Below are 19,274 nucleotides of genomic sequence, written 5' to 3' on the forward strand. Positions count from 1 at the left end.
AGATTCTTTCTGTTAAACTGGTGTCATCATGTGTTGCCACCATAGGGCGCTCTCTACAGCTCAAGCATCCAGCTGAGCTCAGCGAGCTGATAGGTGTGTGTGTGTGTGTGTGTGTGTGTGCGTGCTGACACAAAAGCCTGGATTAGTCACATGTTTTCTGTGTGTGGGACAGTGAGATGCGCTCTGGGTAATAAATAACCAGGAGCTGCAGCGGGATGCCACCGCCGCTAACCTTCAGTGTCAGGAAACTGCTGAGAGGCCACCTGGGCCTGCCAGCTGCATGCGTGTGTGTTTGTGTGTTAGTAATGTTGCGTGGACACAAACCAATAAAACAACAGCAAGTTGGAGTGAGGTCAGCCAGTTCAGGTTTAAAGTTTGATCAGACGTTCAGCTCTGTGAGGACGTAGAGTCCTGAGGTTCAGTCAGGTCGTCACATGACTGTTAGAGGGCTCTGATTGGGTTTCAGGGTCACACAAATGTTTGACATGGTGATACACACATGCATATGTGTGTGAAGATGAGGAGTGTGTGTGTGTGCCTGCTATGAATACACACCAACAGGCCACAGGAAGGATGCCCTCCTGTGTTCAAAGGTCACACGTTGTGTTTTTGTGTTCCAGTGATCTCACCGCGTTTCCAGCATGTAACCTCACACACATGCAGAAACTACACGAAGCAGTGGCTGTTGTGGGCGGGGCCAGTTGTTATTCGTGTGAAATGATGTGACTCGGTGGTCGTGTGGGGAGCGAGCGTCTTGGAGAGCTGCGCTGAATAAACTCGATTAGACCGATGATTTAAACTGAGAGCGCCGGCTGTTACCAGCAGCACAGTAGCTGGTCAGCAGCTCATCCATCCACAGCATGACGAAGGTCACCGCAAACGAGTCACATCATCTTCATCATCTTCACAGCTCTCGCAGCACGAAGGCAGCATCAGCTCGCAGCGAAGTGTGAGGAATGAGCCCGAGGAGCTGCTGCACCCGAACTGGACACACACACAGACACACACACACACACACACACTAGAACACACACACACACACACACACTAGAACACACACACAGACACACACTAGAACACACACACACACACACACACTAGAACACACACACAGACACACACACACACACACACTAGAACACACACACACACACACACACACACACTAGAACACACACACACACACACACACACTAGAACACACACACACACACACTAGAACACACACACACGCACACGCACACACACACACTAGAACACACACACACACACACACACTAGAACACACACACACACACACACACACACACACACACACACACACACACACACTAGAACACACACACATACACTAGAACACACACACACACTAGAACACACACACACACACACACACACACACTAGAACACACACTAGAACACACACACACACACACACACACACTAGAACACACACACACACACACACACACACTAGAACACACACACACACACTAGAACACACACTAGAACACACACACACACACACACACACACTAGAACACACACACACACACACACACACACACTAGAACACACACACACACACTAGAACACACACTAGAACACACACACACACACTAGAACACACACACACACACACACACACACACACACACACACACTAGAACACACACACACTAGAACACACACACACTAGAACACACACACACACACTAGAACACACACTAGAACACACACACACACACACACACACACACACTAGAACACACACTAGAACACACACACACACACTAGAACACACACACACACACACACACTAGAACACACACACACACACACACACTAGAACACACACACACACACTAGAACACACACTAGAACACACACACATACACACACACATACACTAGAACACACACACACACACTAGAACACACACTAGAACACACACACACACACACACACACACACACACTAGAACACACACACACACACACACACACACACTAGAACACACACACACACACACACACTAGAACACACACACACACACTAGAACACACACTAGAACACACACACACACACACACACACACACTAGAACACACACTAGAACACACACACACACACTAGAACACACACTAGAACACACACACACACACTAGAACACACACTAGAACACACACACACACACACACTAGAACACACACTCTCTCTCCCTCTCTCTCTCACTCACCCTCTCCCTCTCTCTCTCACTCACCCTCTCACTCTCTCTCTCCCTCTCTCTCTCTCTCTCCCTCACCCTCTGACTCTCTCTCTCACCCTCTCACTCTCTCTCTCTCCCTCTCTCTCTCATTCACCCTCTCACTCTCTCTCCCTCACCCTCTCTCTCACCCTCTCTCTCTCTCTCACCCTCTCCCTCTCTCTCTCATTCACCCTCTCACTCTCTCTCCCTCACCCTCTCACTCACACACTCACTCTCTCTCACACTCACGTGTGTTGCAGTTTGTTTTCAGCTTCATTAAATCATCCTACCCAACATAAAGTGAACGTGTCCACATACTTCTGCTCCTGACCGTGCTCTCTCCCCCCTCCTTCTCAGGTGTGCAGGTGCTGGTGGCTCCCAGGCGGCCTTCACAGAAGGTAACAGCAGCACGGCGACACCTGCTGGACTCACACAGCATCACATTTTCCAAACAGAGTAAACACATGGAGCAGAACAAAGATTAGAGCGCCATCCAGTGTCCACAGCCAGCACGACAGCTCCTGTGGTTAGACATTCATATATTTTAGTGCAACAGAAAGTTCCTGATCGGTTCTTGTGAGTCTCAGATCATCGAGGACCTTCTGCTCCACCGTTTCTAATTTACATAAAAGTTTCGGGGTCCAAAGTTTGAAGGTTTATAATGGTTGTTGTCAAGTTTTAGCTTCATGTATCAGAAACATGTGTTTTTGAAACATGGCCACGGTCTTTCACTAAAACTCGGGTAATATTTAAACATGAATATCAGACTAAAGCTGTGCCCTCGAGCTGAATCAGGGTCTGTAGACACATGCATGAAACATGAGTGTTGCCTGATTAAAATATGCAGCAAAAGCAGGTCTGCATCGTCCCATATTTGAGCTGCACTAATAAAAACCTTCACACTGAAGTTTGTAGTTGGATGTAGGTGGATTTCATAACAATGTAAAATAATATTTTTAACATGAAGAAACGTCAGAAGATTCTGATCTGAGTTCAGCTCTGTAGGTTTCAGACCGGGATGTATTTAAAAATTTAATTTAAATGTAATATGTTCACATTTAGTCCTGCAGTGTCTGACAACACCCAGAATCTCAGAAAGATGATTCTGTTCAAATGCGAGGTTTTCAGAAACATTTCATCATCATCATCATCCTCATCCTCAGTGTTTGGACACCACACACACACACACACACACACACACACACACACACACACACACGTTTAGGTTGGACACCTGCAGCTGAGACTGCAGACGTCCTGACTTGCATGATTGATCAGGACACTCACAGCATCAGATGGAATTCAGATTTTCAGGTTCAGAGAGTAGAACCCTGCAGAGTAGAACCCTGTAGAGTAGAAACATGCACAGTAGAACCCTGTAGAGCAGAACCCTGTCGAGTAGAAAAATGCACAGTAGAACCCTGTAGAGTAGAAACATGCACAGTAGAACCCTGCAGAGTAGAACCCTGTAGAGTAGAAACATGCACAGTAGAACCCTGTAGAGTAGAACACTGTAGAGTAGAAACATGCACAGTAGAACACTGTAGAGTAGAAACATGCACAGTAGAACCCTGCAGAGTAGAACCCTGTAGAGTAGAAACATGCACAGTAGAACCCTGTAGAGTAGAACCCTGTAGAGTAGAAAAATGTACAGTAGAACCCTGTAGAGTAGAAACATGCACAGTAGAACCCTGCAGAGTAGAACCCTGTAGAGTAGAAACATGCACAGTAGAACCCTGTAGAGTAGAACACTGTAGAGTAGAAACATGCACAGTAGAACACTGTAGAGTAGAAACATGCACAGTAGAACCCTGCAGAGTAGAACCCTGTAGAGTAGAAACATGCACAGTAGAACCCTGTAGAGTAGAACCCTGTAGAGTAGAAAAATGCACAGTAGAACCCTGTAGAGTAGAAACATGCACAGTAGAACCTTGCAGAGTAGAACCCTGTAGAGTAGAAACATGCACAGTAGAACCCTGTAGAGTAGAACCCTGTAGAGTCGAACCCTGCAGAGTAGAAACATGCACAGTAGAACCCTGCAGAGTAGAACCCTGCAGAGTAGAAACATGCACAGTAGAACCCTGTAGAGTAGAAACATGCACAGTAGAACCCTGTAGAGTAGAACCCTGTAGAGTAGAAACATGCACAGTAGAACCCTGTAGAGTAGAACCTTGCAGAGTAGAAACATGCACAGTAGAACCCTGTAGAGTAGAACCTTGCAGAGTAGAAACATGCACAGTAGAACCCTGTAGAGTAGAACCTTGCAAAGTAGAACCTTGCAGAGTAGAAACATGCAGAGTAGAACCTGTAGAGTCGAAAAATGCAGAGTAGAACCCTGCAGAGTAGAAACATGCACAGTAGAACCCTGCAGAGTCGAAACATGCAGAGTAGAACCCTGCCGAGTAGAACCCTGCAGAGTAGAAAAGTGCAGTTTAGAAACATGCAAAGTAGAACCCTGTAGAGTAGAACCTTGCAGAGTAGAAACATGCACAGTAGAACCCTGTAGAGTAGAACCTTGCAAAGTAGAACCTTGCAGAGTAGAAACATGCAGAGTAGAACCTGTAGAGTCGAAAAATGCAGAGTAGAATCCTGCAGAGTAGAAACATGCACAGTAGAACCCTGCAGAGTCGAAACATGCAGAGTAGAACCCTGCCGAGTAGAACCCTGCAGAGTAGAAAAGTGCAGATTAGAAACATGCAAAGTAGAACCTGCAGAGTAGAACCTTGCAGAGTAGAACCCTGCAGAGTAGAACCTTGCACAGTAGAACCTGCAGAATAGAAAAATGCAGATTAGAAACGTGCAGAGTAGAACCTGCAGCGTAGAACCCTGCAGAGTAGAACCCTGCAGAGTAGCACCTGCAGAGTAGAAACCTGATTAATGGATCAGAAGGTTTTATGTGAATCGGAGCCGCTTGGTCAAAAACAAAGCGGCTGATCATGGACTCTTTACATGCAGGAAATGGCGAGCGTGGAGGTTAAACATACAGACAACGCCCTGCGTGATGGGAAACGCCCACTGATGACATGCCCTCTGTTTCCTGTATGTGTGTGTGTTAAAGGAAGCCGACGATGCGGCAGGACGTCGTCCTGTCTCTCCGCCCGCTCTCCGTCCCCAGCCACTGTCCTCCTCGCTATTCTCTGACTCACCGCTCGGCTCAAAGCAGCCGCTCACTAAACGCCGCAGGAAGTTGCTGCTGAAGAGCAGCGTGGCGGCGTCCAGCTCCCCCACGGGCCAAGTAGAGGTGGCGCTGCAGCTGCCGAGGATGCAGGAGTCACGGCACCGCCTGCTAACAGATATCTGTGCCCAATACCAGCCGGGAGTGGATAGGCGGCCGCCGTCGCAGCGGCAGGTGTCGCGGGTGTACGTGGAGGAGCGGTCCCGGCTGCTGTACTGCGAGGTGCCCAAAGCTGGCTGCTCCAACTGGAAGCGGGTGCTGATGGTGCTGAGCGGCAGCGCCGCGTCCACACGGGACATTCCCCACGACGTGGCGCATTACGAAAACCGCCTCCCGCGGCTCAGCGGCTACAGTCGTGCTGGCGTTACCGAGCGGCTTCGCTCCTACACCAAAGCGCTGTTCGTCCGGGAGCCTTTTGAGCGCCTCGTGTCAGCGTTTCGGGACAAGTTTGAGAGCCCCAACTCATACTACCACCCCGTGTTTGGACGGGCCATCATCTCCAGGTACCGAGCCAACGCCACACATGCTGCACTGCGCTCTGGCGCCGGTGTGACCTTCAGGGAGTTTGTGCAGTACCTGCTGGATGTGCGGCGGCCCGTGGGGATGGACATCCACTGGGAGCCGGTGAGCCAGCTGTGCAGCCCATGCTTCCTGCAGTTCACCTTCATCGGGAAGTTCGAGAGCCTGGAGCGTGACGCCAACTTCCTGCTCCGAAGCATCGGGGCGCCGGCTAACCTCACGTTCCCGGACTTCAAGGACAGGAACCCACTGGCGGAGAGGACATCCTCCAGCATCACGCAGAAGTACTTCTCACAGCTCAACGCCACCGAGCGGCAGAAGGTCTTCGACTTCTACTACATGGACTACCTGATGTTCGGGTACCCCAAGCCCTTCAGCGACCTGCACTGAGCCACTGCCGCGCTCAGCATGTTTGGCTCTGTTAACGTGTCAGAGGGGTGGGACAAGCTGAGGCTGCGTACCTGTGCAGGTGTGAGAGCTCCAGACTCAGAGACTGATTTTTGTGTTTGTGTGTTTTTAACGACTTCTGTGAAGTTTGTTGAGCCGCGTCCTGCAGAGAGAAGCTGTCAGATAACGGCGGGAATCACATGGATGCTTCCGGGCTCAGACGCCGTGATGTCACACATTGACAACTTTGAGTCAATTGCTTGCGACGTTGAGGCATCAGCCAATCAGATCGCATTTAGCCAAATCTGCTCCAAACACAGCTGTTGGCGAAAGAAGCTGAGGTGGTCTGCACAATTGCGGAGGAGGATGAGGAGATGAGCCGATGTGACCTCTGACCTCGGCGTTGTGGCAAAGACACGGTCGAGATGCTGTTTAATAATTTTTTTTAATCAGTGAATCAGGCACAAAAATATAAAAATGTTTTTCACAAAAATGTCATTTTATTATTTAACCCGACATTATGACAGCGAACAGGAAGTATGATGCTGCGGACTGACCGAGCTCTGGATTATTTTAATAAAGACCTTAAATCTGCTCGGGTGGAGGAGTGGCTCAGTTGATCATTTATGTACAGTCTGTTTAAAGCAGGAACAGGAAGTGAGGTAGGAGGTGATGCTGCAAATGTGTTTGTGGTGATTTTCAGACGACCTCGAAGCCTTAACACTGCCTTCTCACCTGTGACCACAATAAACGAGACACTCTTTGAACACCTGGAGACTCGCCTCTTATTCTGATACTCACAGGCTGACCTTTGACCTTTGTGCTCAGGTCTGGGTGTAAATAAAGTTTAGCTCCCCTAACATCACCTGCAGACCGTCAGATTTGTTATTATTCACCTGTATTTATTCATCACTGACGCTCTCCCTGTGGACCCAGTTGGACCCTCTAGTGGCCAGTCCAGGCCTGGGAGCCTCATGTTTGATAGCAGAGGCCTAAGCTGGGTTTAGATTAACCTGGGTAACTTCAGGCTTAACCTGGTTTCTATACAGATAAATCACCATGGTAACTTAAGATCAAGATTAAAGATAAATAGGTATGACATCACCGCCTACTGACCAATCAGATCTCCAGAAAATACCATTTTTGGACGATCCCTCGGACCTCTGAGCTGGAACAGCAGGTCTGTTTTATCACCGTGCGATGTCTCATGTTTCTCCGCTGATCAGTGATTTTTAAAAAGCCGTTACCTTAGAAACAAACAGCAGCATCTCATCACTGAGCGCGCTCGGAGATGAGATAATGAAATATAATTAAAATGTTTACTTTGGCGCTGTTGAGCACCAGAGTTGTGATCTGTGGCGACGAGCTGGGCCCACGTTCTCCGACCCAAACAGGAAAACTGAGTTCACACGAGAATAAATCTGAGCTGACTTAACGAGTGACATTTAAAACGAGGCGTCACACTGTGACTCACAGGATCACCACCGGGGGGCAGAGTTTGACCTGCGTGTGCACCCACTGTTATCATCTTCAATGCCAACACAGAGCAGAGCAGCTACCTGAACATTGCTCCAACAGAGGTCCATCATCTTGTTAATAACTTTACCCCCTGTCACTGCGTACGACTCTGGATACTGTAGCTCTGGTGAAAAATAGACTTAAATCAGAAGTACCTGACTCCGTGGTATAATTCTCAAACACGTAGCGTAAAGCAGACGACTCGTTAGTTTCAGTCAGGTTTCAGAGCTCATCACAGCACAGAAGTGAAGATGAAGGTTGTAATGTTCTTATTCCTCTATGAATAAAACATCAAGAATTGCTCCTGGTGCTAGCTTCAGCTAACACCCAGTCTGTTTATTATTCTTTCTACAACGATCGCTTCTTCTTCTGTTCTGTATATCTTATTGATTCCAGAGCGCCCCCTGTGGGTAGCTTCAACAATAGCAACTATCATTACATCCCCTTTCCAAACAGGTTGGTGTTATAATAAGCACAATTCCAAAGAGAACTGTTACTCTGTAACATCTGAACATTCTTGTCTAACATTCAACATGTTATAAATTGTGCAACAAACTACATTCAGTAGTGTTTTTTTTTTAACCAAAAGTTGTAGCACAAGTCAAACAAAATAAATCCAAATGTATACCTTACATCGTCCAGAATGAACCAAATGAATCCCATACAGCCCTCAAGCACATTAGAACTCTTCACCTTTGACAACTTGAACAGTCAATAACACATTATAACTCAGCAGGTCTCAATTAAGTGTGAACAATTACTATTCTAAATGAATTATTATCCGTTATTTACTTGTGATTTATTATTATTATTTTTTAACAATTCTTTACCACAACAGTTCACACTTGTTCTATGAGCCTCTCTGTAGGCTCCTTAGGTCTGGTAGACCTTCTCAGTATCTCAGACATTGGGGAAGGTGAAGGAGGCTCACTGTGGTGCTCAACAGGGTTAGCACCTCGTTGTTCAGTTCCAGTCTCTGTGTCCTGATGTTTAACATCCTGTGTCTTTAACAGACTTCTCCGGTTTCTTCTTAACACTTGTCCATTCTCTGTCTGAACAGCAAACGATCTGGGCCCTACTTCGCTGAGAACTGTTGCTTTTTTGTCCCAGAAATCTGGACCTGCAATCCTCACAACATCTCTTTCCTGAAGCGGTTCCAGACGCCTTGCAGTTTTGTCATAGTTCCTTTTCTGTCTGTGCTTGAGTTTCATTCTTTTGTCGGTCAGCTTGTTGTCATGTGCATTGTCATTTTCCTTGGAAATGTGTGCAAGTGTGGTGCGGAGCTTGCGATGCATGAGTAGCTCAGCAGGTGATGCCCCACACTCCAGGGATGAAGCTCTGTAGCTTAGCAGAGCCAGGTAAGGGTCGGTCTTACTGTCTCTTGCTTTTTTGAACAATCTCTTTACTATTTGGACTCCTTTTTCTGCCTGTCCATTCGCTTGGGGATACAAGGGACTAGAGGTGATATGTTGAAATCCATATTGTTTTGCAAAGTCACTAAATTCTCTACAGTCATATTGTGGACCATTGTCACTGATGACACACTGTGGAATTCCATGTCTGGCAAAAAAGCCCTTCATGTGTGTGATGACTGACTGTGCTGATGTACTGGAAAGCTGTGCCACTTTTGGATAATTAGAATAGTAGTCAATCACCAAAACATAGTCCTTGCCATCCAGATGAAATAAGTCCGTGCCTACCTTTTGCCATGGTGCAGTGGGTAGATCTGCTGCCAGCATTGGCTCTTTTGTTTGTTTGTAGTGATGTTTGAGACATGTTTCACATTTCTGTATCATCTCCTCAATATCCCTGTTGATGCCTGGCCAGTAAACTGCTTCTCTCGCTCTCCTTTTACATTTCTCCACTCCAAGATGTCCTTCATGGATACGCTGAAGCATGTCTTTCTGCATGGATTGAGGGATGACAATCTGGTTTTGTCTCAGCACCAGCCCATTAGCCATGCATAAATCAGCTCGCACAGAGTAGAACCCTGGACAGACTCCTTTTGACCACCCATTCTGTATAAGGTGTGATACTTTCTGCAGCACTGGATCTTTTGTCGTCTCCTGTACAATTTGCTGCAACATGACATCTGATGCTGGGAGTGAGGCAGTTACCATGTTTACATGTGTTTCAGCCTCCTCGGCTGTAGTGCTGACTAACCTGTCACCACTTGGTGCTGGCGCTCGGGATAATGCATCCGCGAGTACGATATATTTCCCAGGCGTGTAGATCAGCTCAAAATGGTAAATGGCCTCCATTTGTATAGCGCTTTTCTAGTCCATAGGACCCCAAAGCGCTTTACACTACATTCAGTCATTCACCCATCCACACACTGGTGATGGCAGCTACATTGTAGCCACAGCTGCCCTGGGGCGCACTGACAGAGGCGAGGCTGCCGGACACAGGCGCCACCGGGCCCTCTGACCACCACCAGTAGGCAAACGTGGGGTTAGTATCTTGCCCAAGGATATTTGGCATGCAGCCAGGAGGCAGCCTGGGATCGAACCACCGACCTTCTGATTAGTGGCTGACCTGCTCTGCCACCTGAGCTACAGCCACCCCAAAATCATAGCGCTGCAACACCATCATCATGCGCTGAATTCTGGGTGACATGTCGTTGAGGTTCTTTTTTCTGATCAGTCTCTGCTGTAAAGGTTGGTAATCCATATACATAGCTGTGAAATTTTCCACACCCAAACACTAAGCCCAAAGTCTCTTTTTCAATTTGAGCATAGCGTTGTTCAGTTTCTGTCATTGATCTGGACGCATATGCTACAGGTTGCCACTGTGTTGTGCTGTAGCAGCTCCCTTAGGCATGCTGTCGTGGAGGTAAGATTAGGAATGAACTTACCCAGAAAGTTGATCATCCCCATTGCTCGCAAGACACCTTTTTTGTCAATGGGTGCTGGCATATCCAATATGGCTTGTACCTTTGACTGATCAGGTTCCACCCCTTCACTTGTAACCTTATCTCCCAGGAAGGTCATCTCTGAAACACCAAAGAGGCACTTGTCTCTATTCAGTTTAAGTCCATTCTTGTTAACTCTCCACAAAAGTTTCTCCAGCCTTTCATCATGTTGTTGCCTTGTATTTCCCCAGACTACGAGGTCATCTATGTAGACTCTGGTGCCTTCCAGCCCTTCGATCAGGGACTCCATTGCCCTGTGGAAGATCTCTGGTGCTGATTTAATTCCAAATGGGAGCCTCAAGAAACAGTAACGCCCAAATGGCGTGTTAAAGGTAGTGTACCTGCTGCTTTCTGGGTCTAGCCTCAGCTGCCAAAATCCATGTGATGCATCCAGTTTGCTAAAAAACGTATCTCCTGCCATTTCACTCATTATTTTCTCTCTCTTAGGGATCTGATAATGCTCTCTTTTAATATTTTCATTTAGATCTTTGGGATCAAGGCAGACTCTTAAGGCACCTGTATTCTTTTTCTTGACACAAGTGATAGAGTTCACCCAGTCTGTGGGCTCTTCCACTCGTTCAATGACACCCATTTGAGTCATTCTTTCAAGCTCTTTTTTCAAACTTGTCCGTAATGGAGCAGGCACTCTCCTTGGGGCATGCACCACAGGCACGGCATCATCCTTGAGCTGGATTTTGTAGGTGTAAGGCAATGTTCCATGTCCTTTGAAGACTGAAGGAAATTTACTGATAATGTCTGAACTTCCTTCATGCCCTTGGTGTTCCAGTCTTTTGCCTTGTTTGGCTTCTTTCATGGCGTCAGTATTAATCTGATAGATCCTCTTTACTAGTCCCAAGTCCTCAGATGTTTTATCTCCTAAAAGTGACTCGTGTCCATCAGGTACGATGGTGAACAAAATGTTATGCTGTTTGCCTTTTGCTGTCACTTTAAGTCTGCATCCTCCTTTTGTTTGTATTGGCTGGTTATTGTAGGCCCTCAGCGGCATGACTTTCTCTGTAAATCTTCTAGGCTTCTCAGTCAGTGCCTTGAATCCTTCTCGTTGATCAAGTTAGCTTTGGCCCCTGTGTCAATTTTAAATGTTACCAATGTCCCATTGACTAACAGTGGAGCAGTCCATTTATCATTTGTGACTGAACTAACACTTTGGCCAGTGTTATGTCTTGAAGACTGTGCATTGACATCTTCTTCATGTGACACCATCTTAATGAAAAATGTTTCACTTAGATCATCACTGTCATCTGTGTCTTCCTGCACAGTGTGTACTTTTTGTCCCTTGTTTTTGGAGAGACACATTTTTGCATAATGGTTTTGTCCTTTACATTTTGCACATTTTTTCCCATATGCGGGACATTGTTTTGGTCTGTGTTTCTCTCCACATCTCTTGCAAGTGAACATTTCATTGTCACACATTCTGTTTTTGTTGTCGTTGTTTTTGAATTTACTCCATGGCTTTCTTTTAATCGACACTGCATTCACTGCCTCATTTTCCTGTTGCGCTGCTCCTTGAACAGGCTCTCTAAACGTCAGTACATGTTGTCGTGCTAGCTCACTGGCTTGACTTATCTTTATAGCACTTTCCAGCGTTAGTTCTGTTTCTCTCAACAGTTTCTCTCGGAGCTTCTTCTCATTAGTTCCAAACACTATTTGATCTCGTATCATGGAGTCTCTGAGATCACCAAAACTGCAGGACTGAGCTTTGATCTTGAGGTCTGTGAGAAAAGTATCAAATGACTCACCCTGATGCTGTAAGCGTGAGCGAAAGACGTATCTCTCGTATGTTTCATTTTTCTTTGACAGACAGTGCTCGTCAGATTTCTTCATGACTTCATCAAAGTTATCTTTGTCCTCGGGCTGAGCAAACACAAAAGTGTTGAAGACCTCTACTGCTTCTGTGCCGGCGATGGTGAGCAGCATGGCTATTTTCCTTTCATCTGCCCGTCGATCCACTCCGACAGCTGCAATATACAGTTTGAACTGCTGTTTGAAAGTCCTCCAACTTGCATCCACGTTTCCAGTCAGTTTCAACGGACTTGGCGGTTTTATTGCATCCATCTTGTTGCGTTGCTTCTTATAGAGATTGACAGACCACGTGACTTTCGTGCATTGCATGCCGTGAACTCGTGGCAAAACAATCCAAGTACCGCATCAAATGCAAGTATTTGCAGCACCGCAAAACGTTCATTCTCCGGTTCCAATGCCTTCTTGCTTTTTCTTTGCCCCCCAAAAAGGTATGTACAAAACGAAGGAGAACAATGCCGGTCCGTACAAAGACAGACTCGATGAAAAGTCAAAGAAAAGATACGTGGAAAAAATCAAAGGAGTGAAAGGGTCAGACCCTCACGAGCACACAGAGGGACAAAAGACGTTAGTGTGCTGCCCAACTTTCACCACGCTCATATTTATAATCATACGGTTCTTGGAGTGAGTGCATACACTCGTGAAGTTTAGTAACTTCAGGTCACTGCAACAATCCCAGGTACAGTTTACCGACGGATGGGTACAGGACCTTGAAATGCACCGTGTAGAACGAAAGACCATCGTACGTATCATAAGTTTACCAGTCTCACAAATCGTCGTCATAAATACACATTCGTTAACCGTTTATTAATAGGACCTTTGAGCTCAACGGTAATTAATTAGTAGTGGAAATAATTTCTGGTAGCATTACAGAAATGTAGCAGCAGAGGCGGAGCCAGACATTGTAAACACCCGGGGCTTAGCCCTAAAGGGTAATATGCGTGCGGGGGGGGGTTGGAAATGACAAAAAAAACCTGCTGTGAAGTTGAAGATTTATTAGGCTGTGTTGTAAGCTTAAAAAAAAAACTTAATATGAGAAAAAAAAATATCACATATGTAGCTTAAAAACAGTTTTTTACTTAAACAGCAAGGCAGAACAAAATTAGGGCTGTTTCAAGATACGGGGACTAAACCCCATTTCAACCACACGCAGAACTGATCCAGAATGAAAACAGTAGAATAACAGTTCAAAATCAAGACTACTTCAGGACTTAACCAACAAAGAACCAAAATCAAAACTAGATGACGGTAGCACTGAAAATCATCACAGATCTGCAATACACTGACAACACCTCTTTATTGTGGTAACATGAGATTGTATCTTCGAGGCTTGAGTTTTGCAAACCTATCAATGACATTTTCAGGGTCAACATTATCCAAGTACTCCTTTTCAATAGATAATATGGCCAAATCATTCAGCCTCTCTTGTCCCATGGTTCTCCTTAGCCACATGTGGAGACGACGCAAGGCACTAAAAGAGCGCTCACAGCTGCAGCTACTGACAGGAATGGTTAGTGCAATTCTAAAGATGACCTTCAGAGTTGGGAACATGTCCTCGTCAAGCAAGTGGAAGGCAGTTGTGATGTCGCAAATGTCCTCTTTTTCCATTTTTCTTTTCATGAAGTTTTTTGCCACAACAAGTTCTTCAGGCTTTATTGTCACATGGTAGTGTGCCGCAATGGGTTTTAGGGCATCTTCGGAAAGGAATGTTGGGGAGGATGGATTGCATGCCTGAATGCCCTCCATTATTTTCTGTCCTGCCCCAGAAAATCTGTCTGCTAGCTCCTGCAACATTCGGTCCAAACAAGGAAAGAATATCTCGTACCTAAACTCTGCTGAGCTTGTGAGATTTGGTGTTGCACCACAGCTGGACTCAAGTACAAATCCTTCAAGTCTTTTCTGTTTGTGTCTTGCCCCCTGAGGAATCTGGATGTTGTAGCTTCCACAAATGTCCATGGCCTTCTCAAATATTTCCTCAGCAGCAGCCTCTGTGCGCAGTTTACTCAGTGTATCAACTACCGACATCTTGTACTCCACAGCTTTGCCCATGTCTAGCCTTTCTCCCTGCAGGTAGCGGTGCAGGCCTTCAGTGGTGCCAAGCAGCAGAGAACATGATTAACATGTACACAGTCTTGGGTTTTGACAGCTTGGACAAGATCCCTTTAGCAATAGGAGTGTTTGTGGCTTCGAGAGTTGCTAAAACTGCAGAAATGTTGTTGAGAAGGGCTTTGATGGAATTTACTTGGCAGGCCCATCTTGTGTTAGAGAGCTGAACAAGCTCAGATGCAAACAGTCCAAGGTCCTTTTGCAGTTCCTTAAACTTTGTGTGGTTTACCAGGGAGGTGTTAAAAAATGTGTAGACATTTTCCAAAAGTCCAAAGAAGTCAGAAGCAGCTGGAATAGCCTTGCATGTATGGCAAAGGACAAGGTTGAGCTCATGTGCATAGCAGTGCACATATACTGCTTCAGGGTGTCTCTGTCTGAAACGGGCCTGCACACCACCCACAGCACCACTCATGACAGATGCCCCATCATAGGATTGAGCAACACAAATTAAGTCACTGAGCGTGTGATACTGCAACAGCTCCTCAATAGTGTCTGTAATGCACTGTGCATCAAACCTTTCTAGTTTCCGTAGACCAAGAAAACATTCTTTGACATGGCCTTTACATGACACAAAACGTACACACACTGCAAGCTGCTCCGTGTGCCCATCTCTAGCCTCATCAGCCATAACAGAGTACATCTTAGCTTCCTTCATCTCTTTAACTATATTTCCAGTTATTTCATGTGAAATACTGGTTATCATATCATTTTGTGAAAAATGAGACACATAGGTAGTATGTGAGACAGGACTGTAATTTTTCAAAAATGGATCAAATGTTTTCAGCAGCTTCATGCACTCAAGGAAGTTCCCTTGATTATGACTGGTGGATTCCTGCTCATCGTGGCCACGGAATGGTATTCCTTGTTTTCCAAGGAAACTTGTTACAGCTAAGATCCTGTGGAGATACTGTCGTCTCTCTGAAATCTGTGCTGCGCTTGCTGATCTAAGTTGCTCAACAACGTCACCTTGGTTTTTTGTGGTCTTACAGCTGTGCCAGCAGATCATAGAAGACGAATGGCTAGAACTCTTTTCGTGCTCCCTAAAGGCATTTAAAGCCCTCTTCCAATTGCAGAACCCTGAATGACTGAGGCCATCTTTTTTTAAAGTATTCTGCTTCCCAAAAATGCGACATGAAAAACAGAAAGCCAAGTTCCTCACAACAGAATACTCCAGCCATGTAAACTGTTCAAACCAACTCTTATTAAACGCCCTCTGCTGACCTCCAAACTGGCTCAGCGGATATTGTGGGAGGACATTTTGTCTTGGACCACTTTCTAGAGTTCCTAAATCATCTCCTGCTGCTCCTTCCAGTAAACCTCCTTCAGCTGTCCTTAACGATCCACCTGCTGCTTCCTGCTGTGATGCTGTTGTGTTTTGGTTTTCTCTTGCTTTCCTGATTTCCCCTGACCTCTCTGAATGATCAGAAAGAGAATCATTACTAATTAATGATCCCTCTGTATTTGTCTTTGTGAGTCACAAGTTTGTGCCATATTATTTTTAATTCTACCAAAGTACTCTATTTAGATTCAGAAAAGTTTATATAACTAATTAGCCTTGTTGTGCAAATAAGTTTGCATAACTTAATAAATATAGAATTTGAAAAATAACAAACCTAAAAAGATACACTAGGTACTAGATATGTGTTCTGATGTTTTGGCAAACAACCATTTGACTAACATGTCTGTCTCACCTGGTTCTTGTTCCATTTCTCTTCTGTCCTCATTCTCCTCTCCATCTCCCTCTCTCACCCTCTCTCTCCCTCTTTGTGCTGACAATCAAACCAAACACCAACATCATCAAATATACAGTTGAAACCAGATATTTACATGCTCTTCAGATAAAAACACAAACACTTATTTAAGGTAAAACCTCAAATTAGACTAAATGTTTAATTTATATTTGTTAACTTTAAGAGTAAAGAGAGAAACTGTCTGTATTTCTTAATTGCAAATGACACCCAAATTGTATTCAAACTGAGCCACACTTATGGAGCTCCACAGTTCTTTTCCTGGTGTTTTGTTGACATCTCTTGATGTTCCCATGTCACAGAAACAGCCTCTGTGTTTTGCCTTATATGCATCCACAGCTGTGCCACCAGTTTACTCACATGGACTCTACTAACCTATCAGAAGCTTCTTCAGCTCAGAATGGAATCGTCTGGAGTTTTCTTATTATTTAACAATAAACTTAGTGTATATGTACTCCTAAATTTGATGAAAGTGATAATAAATAGACAGATCTCTCTCTCTTTATTCTGACATTTAACTAATTCAGAATATATTTCAATATTTATCTAAAACAAAAGTTTACTCTAAATTGATGTTGTACAGTAAAAATGTTTTATGTTTTCTCCCTAAAGTGTAAATATCTGGTTATAAATGTGAATATCCTGCTGTGTACTGAAACCCCTCTTGTTTTGCATAGAAATATACTGAACAACATACAAAGCATAATATATAAAATAACATTTACCTGAGTTTTTTCTTTGAAAGAACCCTCGAATGTCCATTTTTATATTTCAGTGCATTACTGAAACCGATTTAGTCGGGGAGGGTAAGAACTGAAAATATGAAATAAACACACGTAAGCTAAAACTCTCTAAAAAATAGCATTTGTTCGGCTTTTCATTTCGCCATTTGTTGATTCACTTGAAGAGCAAATAACGTAATATTGGTCAAGTGATCAGTTTCATATCAATCTTTCGTGATGCACCGTCATATTTACATTATTTGTACGGTACGAATGATTTGCTTTGGTACCTGGTCAAACTTAAGCTCTCCTCTGTCTGCCTGGCTCCGTCTCTCCAACAGCGCACTCACGAGCAGCAGCTGCCCCGCCCCCTCGCTCAGTCGCTTAGTGCCTGAGCTTGGATCATACCAATATCAGGGGGGGGGATTCACGCACAGTCGTAAATTCCCACAGTGTGCACTATGTGCTTCGAATATTGTGTGTACTTTTTGTTTTATACAGTTGTCAGCCAGGCATCTAACTATGAAAAAATTACACTCCAAAATACCCCGGGCTTCTGACAAAACAACCCGGGCTTAAGCCCCGTAAGCCACCCCCCCCGCTCCGCCCCTGTGTAGCAGTGACAATAATACTGTATGTTGTAATCGTACTGGGCAATTAGTGATACAAAACAACTGTTTTATCCTGTGAATAAAAGTATATGTTTTTGTCAGTGTACCATAATAACAGAAGCGAAACGCAATATTGTGTCAGGACAATTCACTATTTATGCACAATAAATAAAGGAGCATAGCGCGACAATTTCTGTTCAGCGCCAGACTTGCTTGTAACCTATATCACTAATTATGTTATGAAAAATGACGCATTAACTACAACAGCAGACTGACCTTTGTGTAAATGCTTGGACCAGACTAACCTGTGAGCTGGAGTGTTCTGGGACGTTATATTTGGTCTTTGAATGGCTGCAATCCAGTCGCCTCTTTGTTACTTCGGAAACATGGCTCGAACAATTTCTCTTCAACGACGTAATCTGATAACAACCGATCTCTTTACCGTCGGCTTCCCGTGGCTGTCATGCGACCGGCTATTGCAGTTAATAATACACCAGCTTCTTGCCATTTTTGTGTTTCTTTTTATCGCTGTATAACTGATTTCAATTGAAAGCCTGCGTGGGCTAGTACCTCTTGCCACGAGTTCCCAGAATTCTTTGCGGTTCTACCCCTGAATGACGTCACATTTTCAATCTCTATTCTTAACCCGTCTCCTGGTACCATGTAATGTTCTTATTCCTCTATGAATAAAACATCAAGAATTGCTCCTGGTGCTAGCTTCAGCTAGCTGTTTATTATTCTTTCTACAACGATCGCTTCTTCTTCTATTCTGTATATCTTATTGATTCCAGAGCGCCCCCTGTGGGTAGCTTCAACAATAGCAACTATCATTACAAAGGTCACAAATGATCTTCTTCTTGATACATGCTTCCCCTAGGCAGCATCACTAGAAGACATAGCATACATTTACACCGCTATGCAGACGATGCACTGCGGGTTTCTTCTTCACTCACTATGTGTTACCTCTCTGCATTGAATCATATCTGTTATTAATCTCTGTCTCTCTTCCACAGCATGTCTTTATCCTGTCTTCCTTCTCTCACCCCAACCAATCACAGCAGATGGCCCCGCCCCTCCCTGAGCCTGGTTCTGCTGGAGGTTTCTTCCTATTAAAAGGGAGTTTTTCCTTCCCACTGTCGCCAAAGTGCTGCTCATAGGGGTCATATGATAGTTTTTCTCTGTATCTATTATTGTGGGGTCTGCCTTACAATATAAAGCTTCTTGAGGCGACTGTTGTTGTGATTTGGCGCTGTGTTAATAACATTTAAACTGAATTGAATAAATCACTTAAACAGAAGCTGTGCAACAGAGTGAAGCAGTCTAAAATATGTCAAACAGCAGTTTAAATTTCAAATGTTTTATAATAAGACAAAACTATAAACTCACTCTAACTAACTGAAGCCTTTCATTGACCAAACAAACACATCGGTCCTCTCTGTGCACACACACTGCTGCTGTCAGTGTGTTTGTATGTAACAAAATCAAAGTGCAGACATGCGTTTGTGACTCTGT

The 19,274-nt window shown here is 44.8% G+C and overlaps 1 protein-coding gene and 1 long non-coding RNA gene across 2 annotated transcripts in view; one reads left to right on the plus strand and one right to left on the minus strand.

Annotated features, from left to right (window-relative positions):
• The window catches only part of LOC146629781 (carbohydrate sulfotransferase 8-like), a 48,320-nt gene extending 41,467 nt beyond the window's left edge, over window positions 1-6,853 (plus strand). The window contains exons 3-4 of the mRNA XM_085360229.1: window positions 2,605-2,645; window positions 5,306-6,853. Coding sequence (XP_085216355.1) covers window positions 2,605-2,645; window positions 5,306-6,331 — 1,067 coding nt within the window. The 3' untranslated portion in view covers window positions 6,332-6,853. The remainder of the gene's footprint in view (window positions 1-2,604; window positions 2,646-5,305) is intronic.
• Window positions 6,854-16,379: 9,526 nt separating this feature from the next.
• Window positions 16,380-17,575, minus strand: LOC146629782 (uncharacterized). Its single transcript, XR_014906356.1, has 3 exons — window positions 17,442-17,575; window positions 17,155-17,242; window positions 16,380-16,450 (listed from the first exon to the last, which is right to left on the minus strand). It is a non-coding gene; the product is annotated as an uncharacterized LOC146629782 (long non-coding RNA).
• Between the last annotated feature and the right edge of the window lie 1,699 nt (window positions 17,576-19,274).

Source organism: Diplotaxodon limnothrissa, linkage group LG7 (assembly GCF_057381915.1).
Source record: "Diplotaxodon limnothrissa isolate DT_005_m linkage group LG7, D_limnothrissa_male_GT1.1, whole genome shotgun sequence".
NCBI lineage: Eukaryota > Metazoa > Chordata > Actinopteri > Cichliformes > Cichlidae > Diplotaxodon > Diplotaxodon limnothrissa.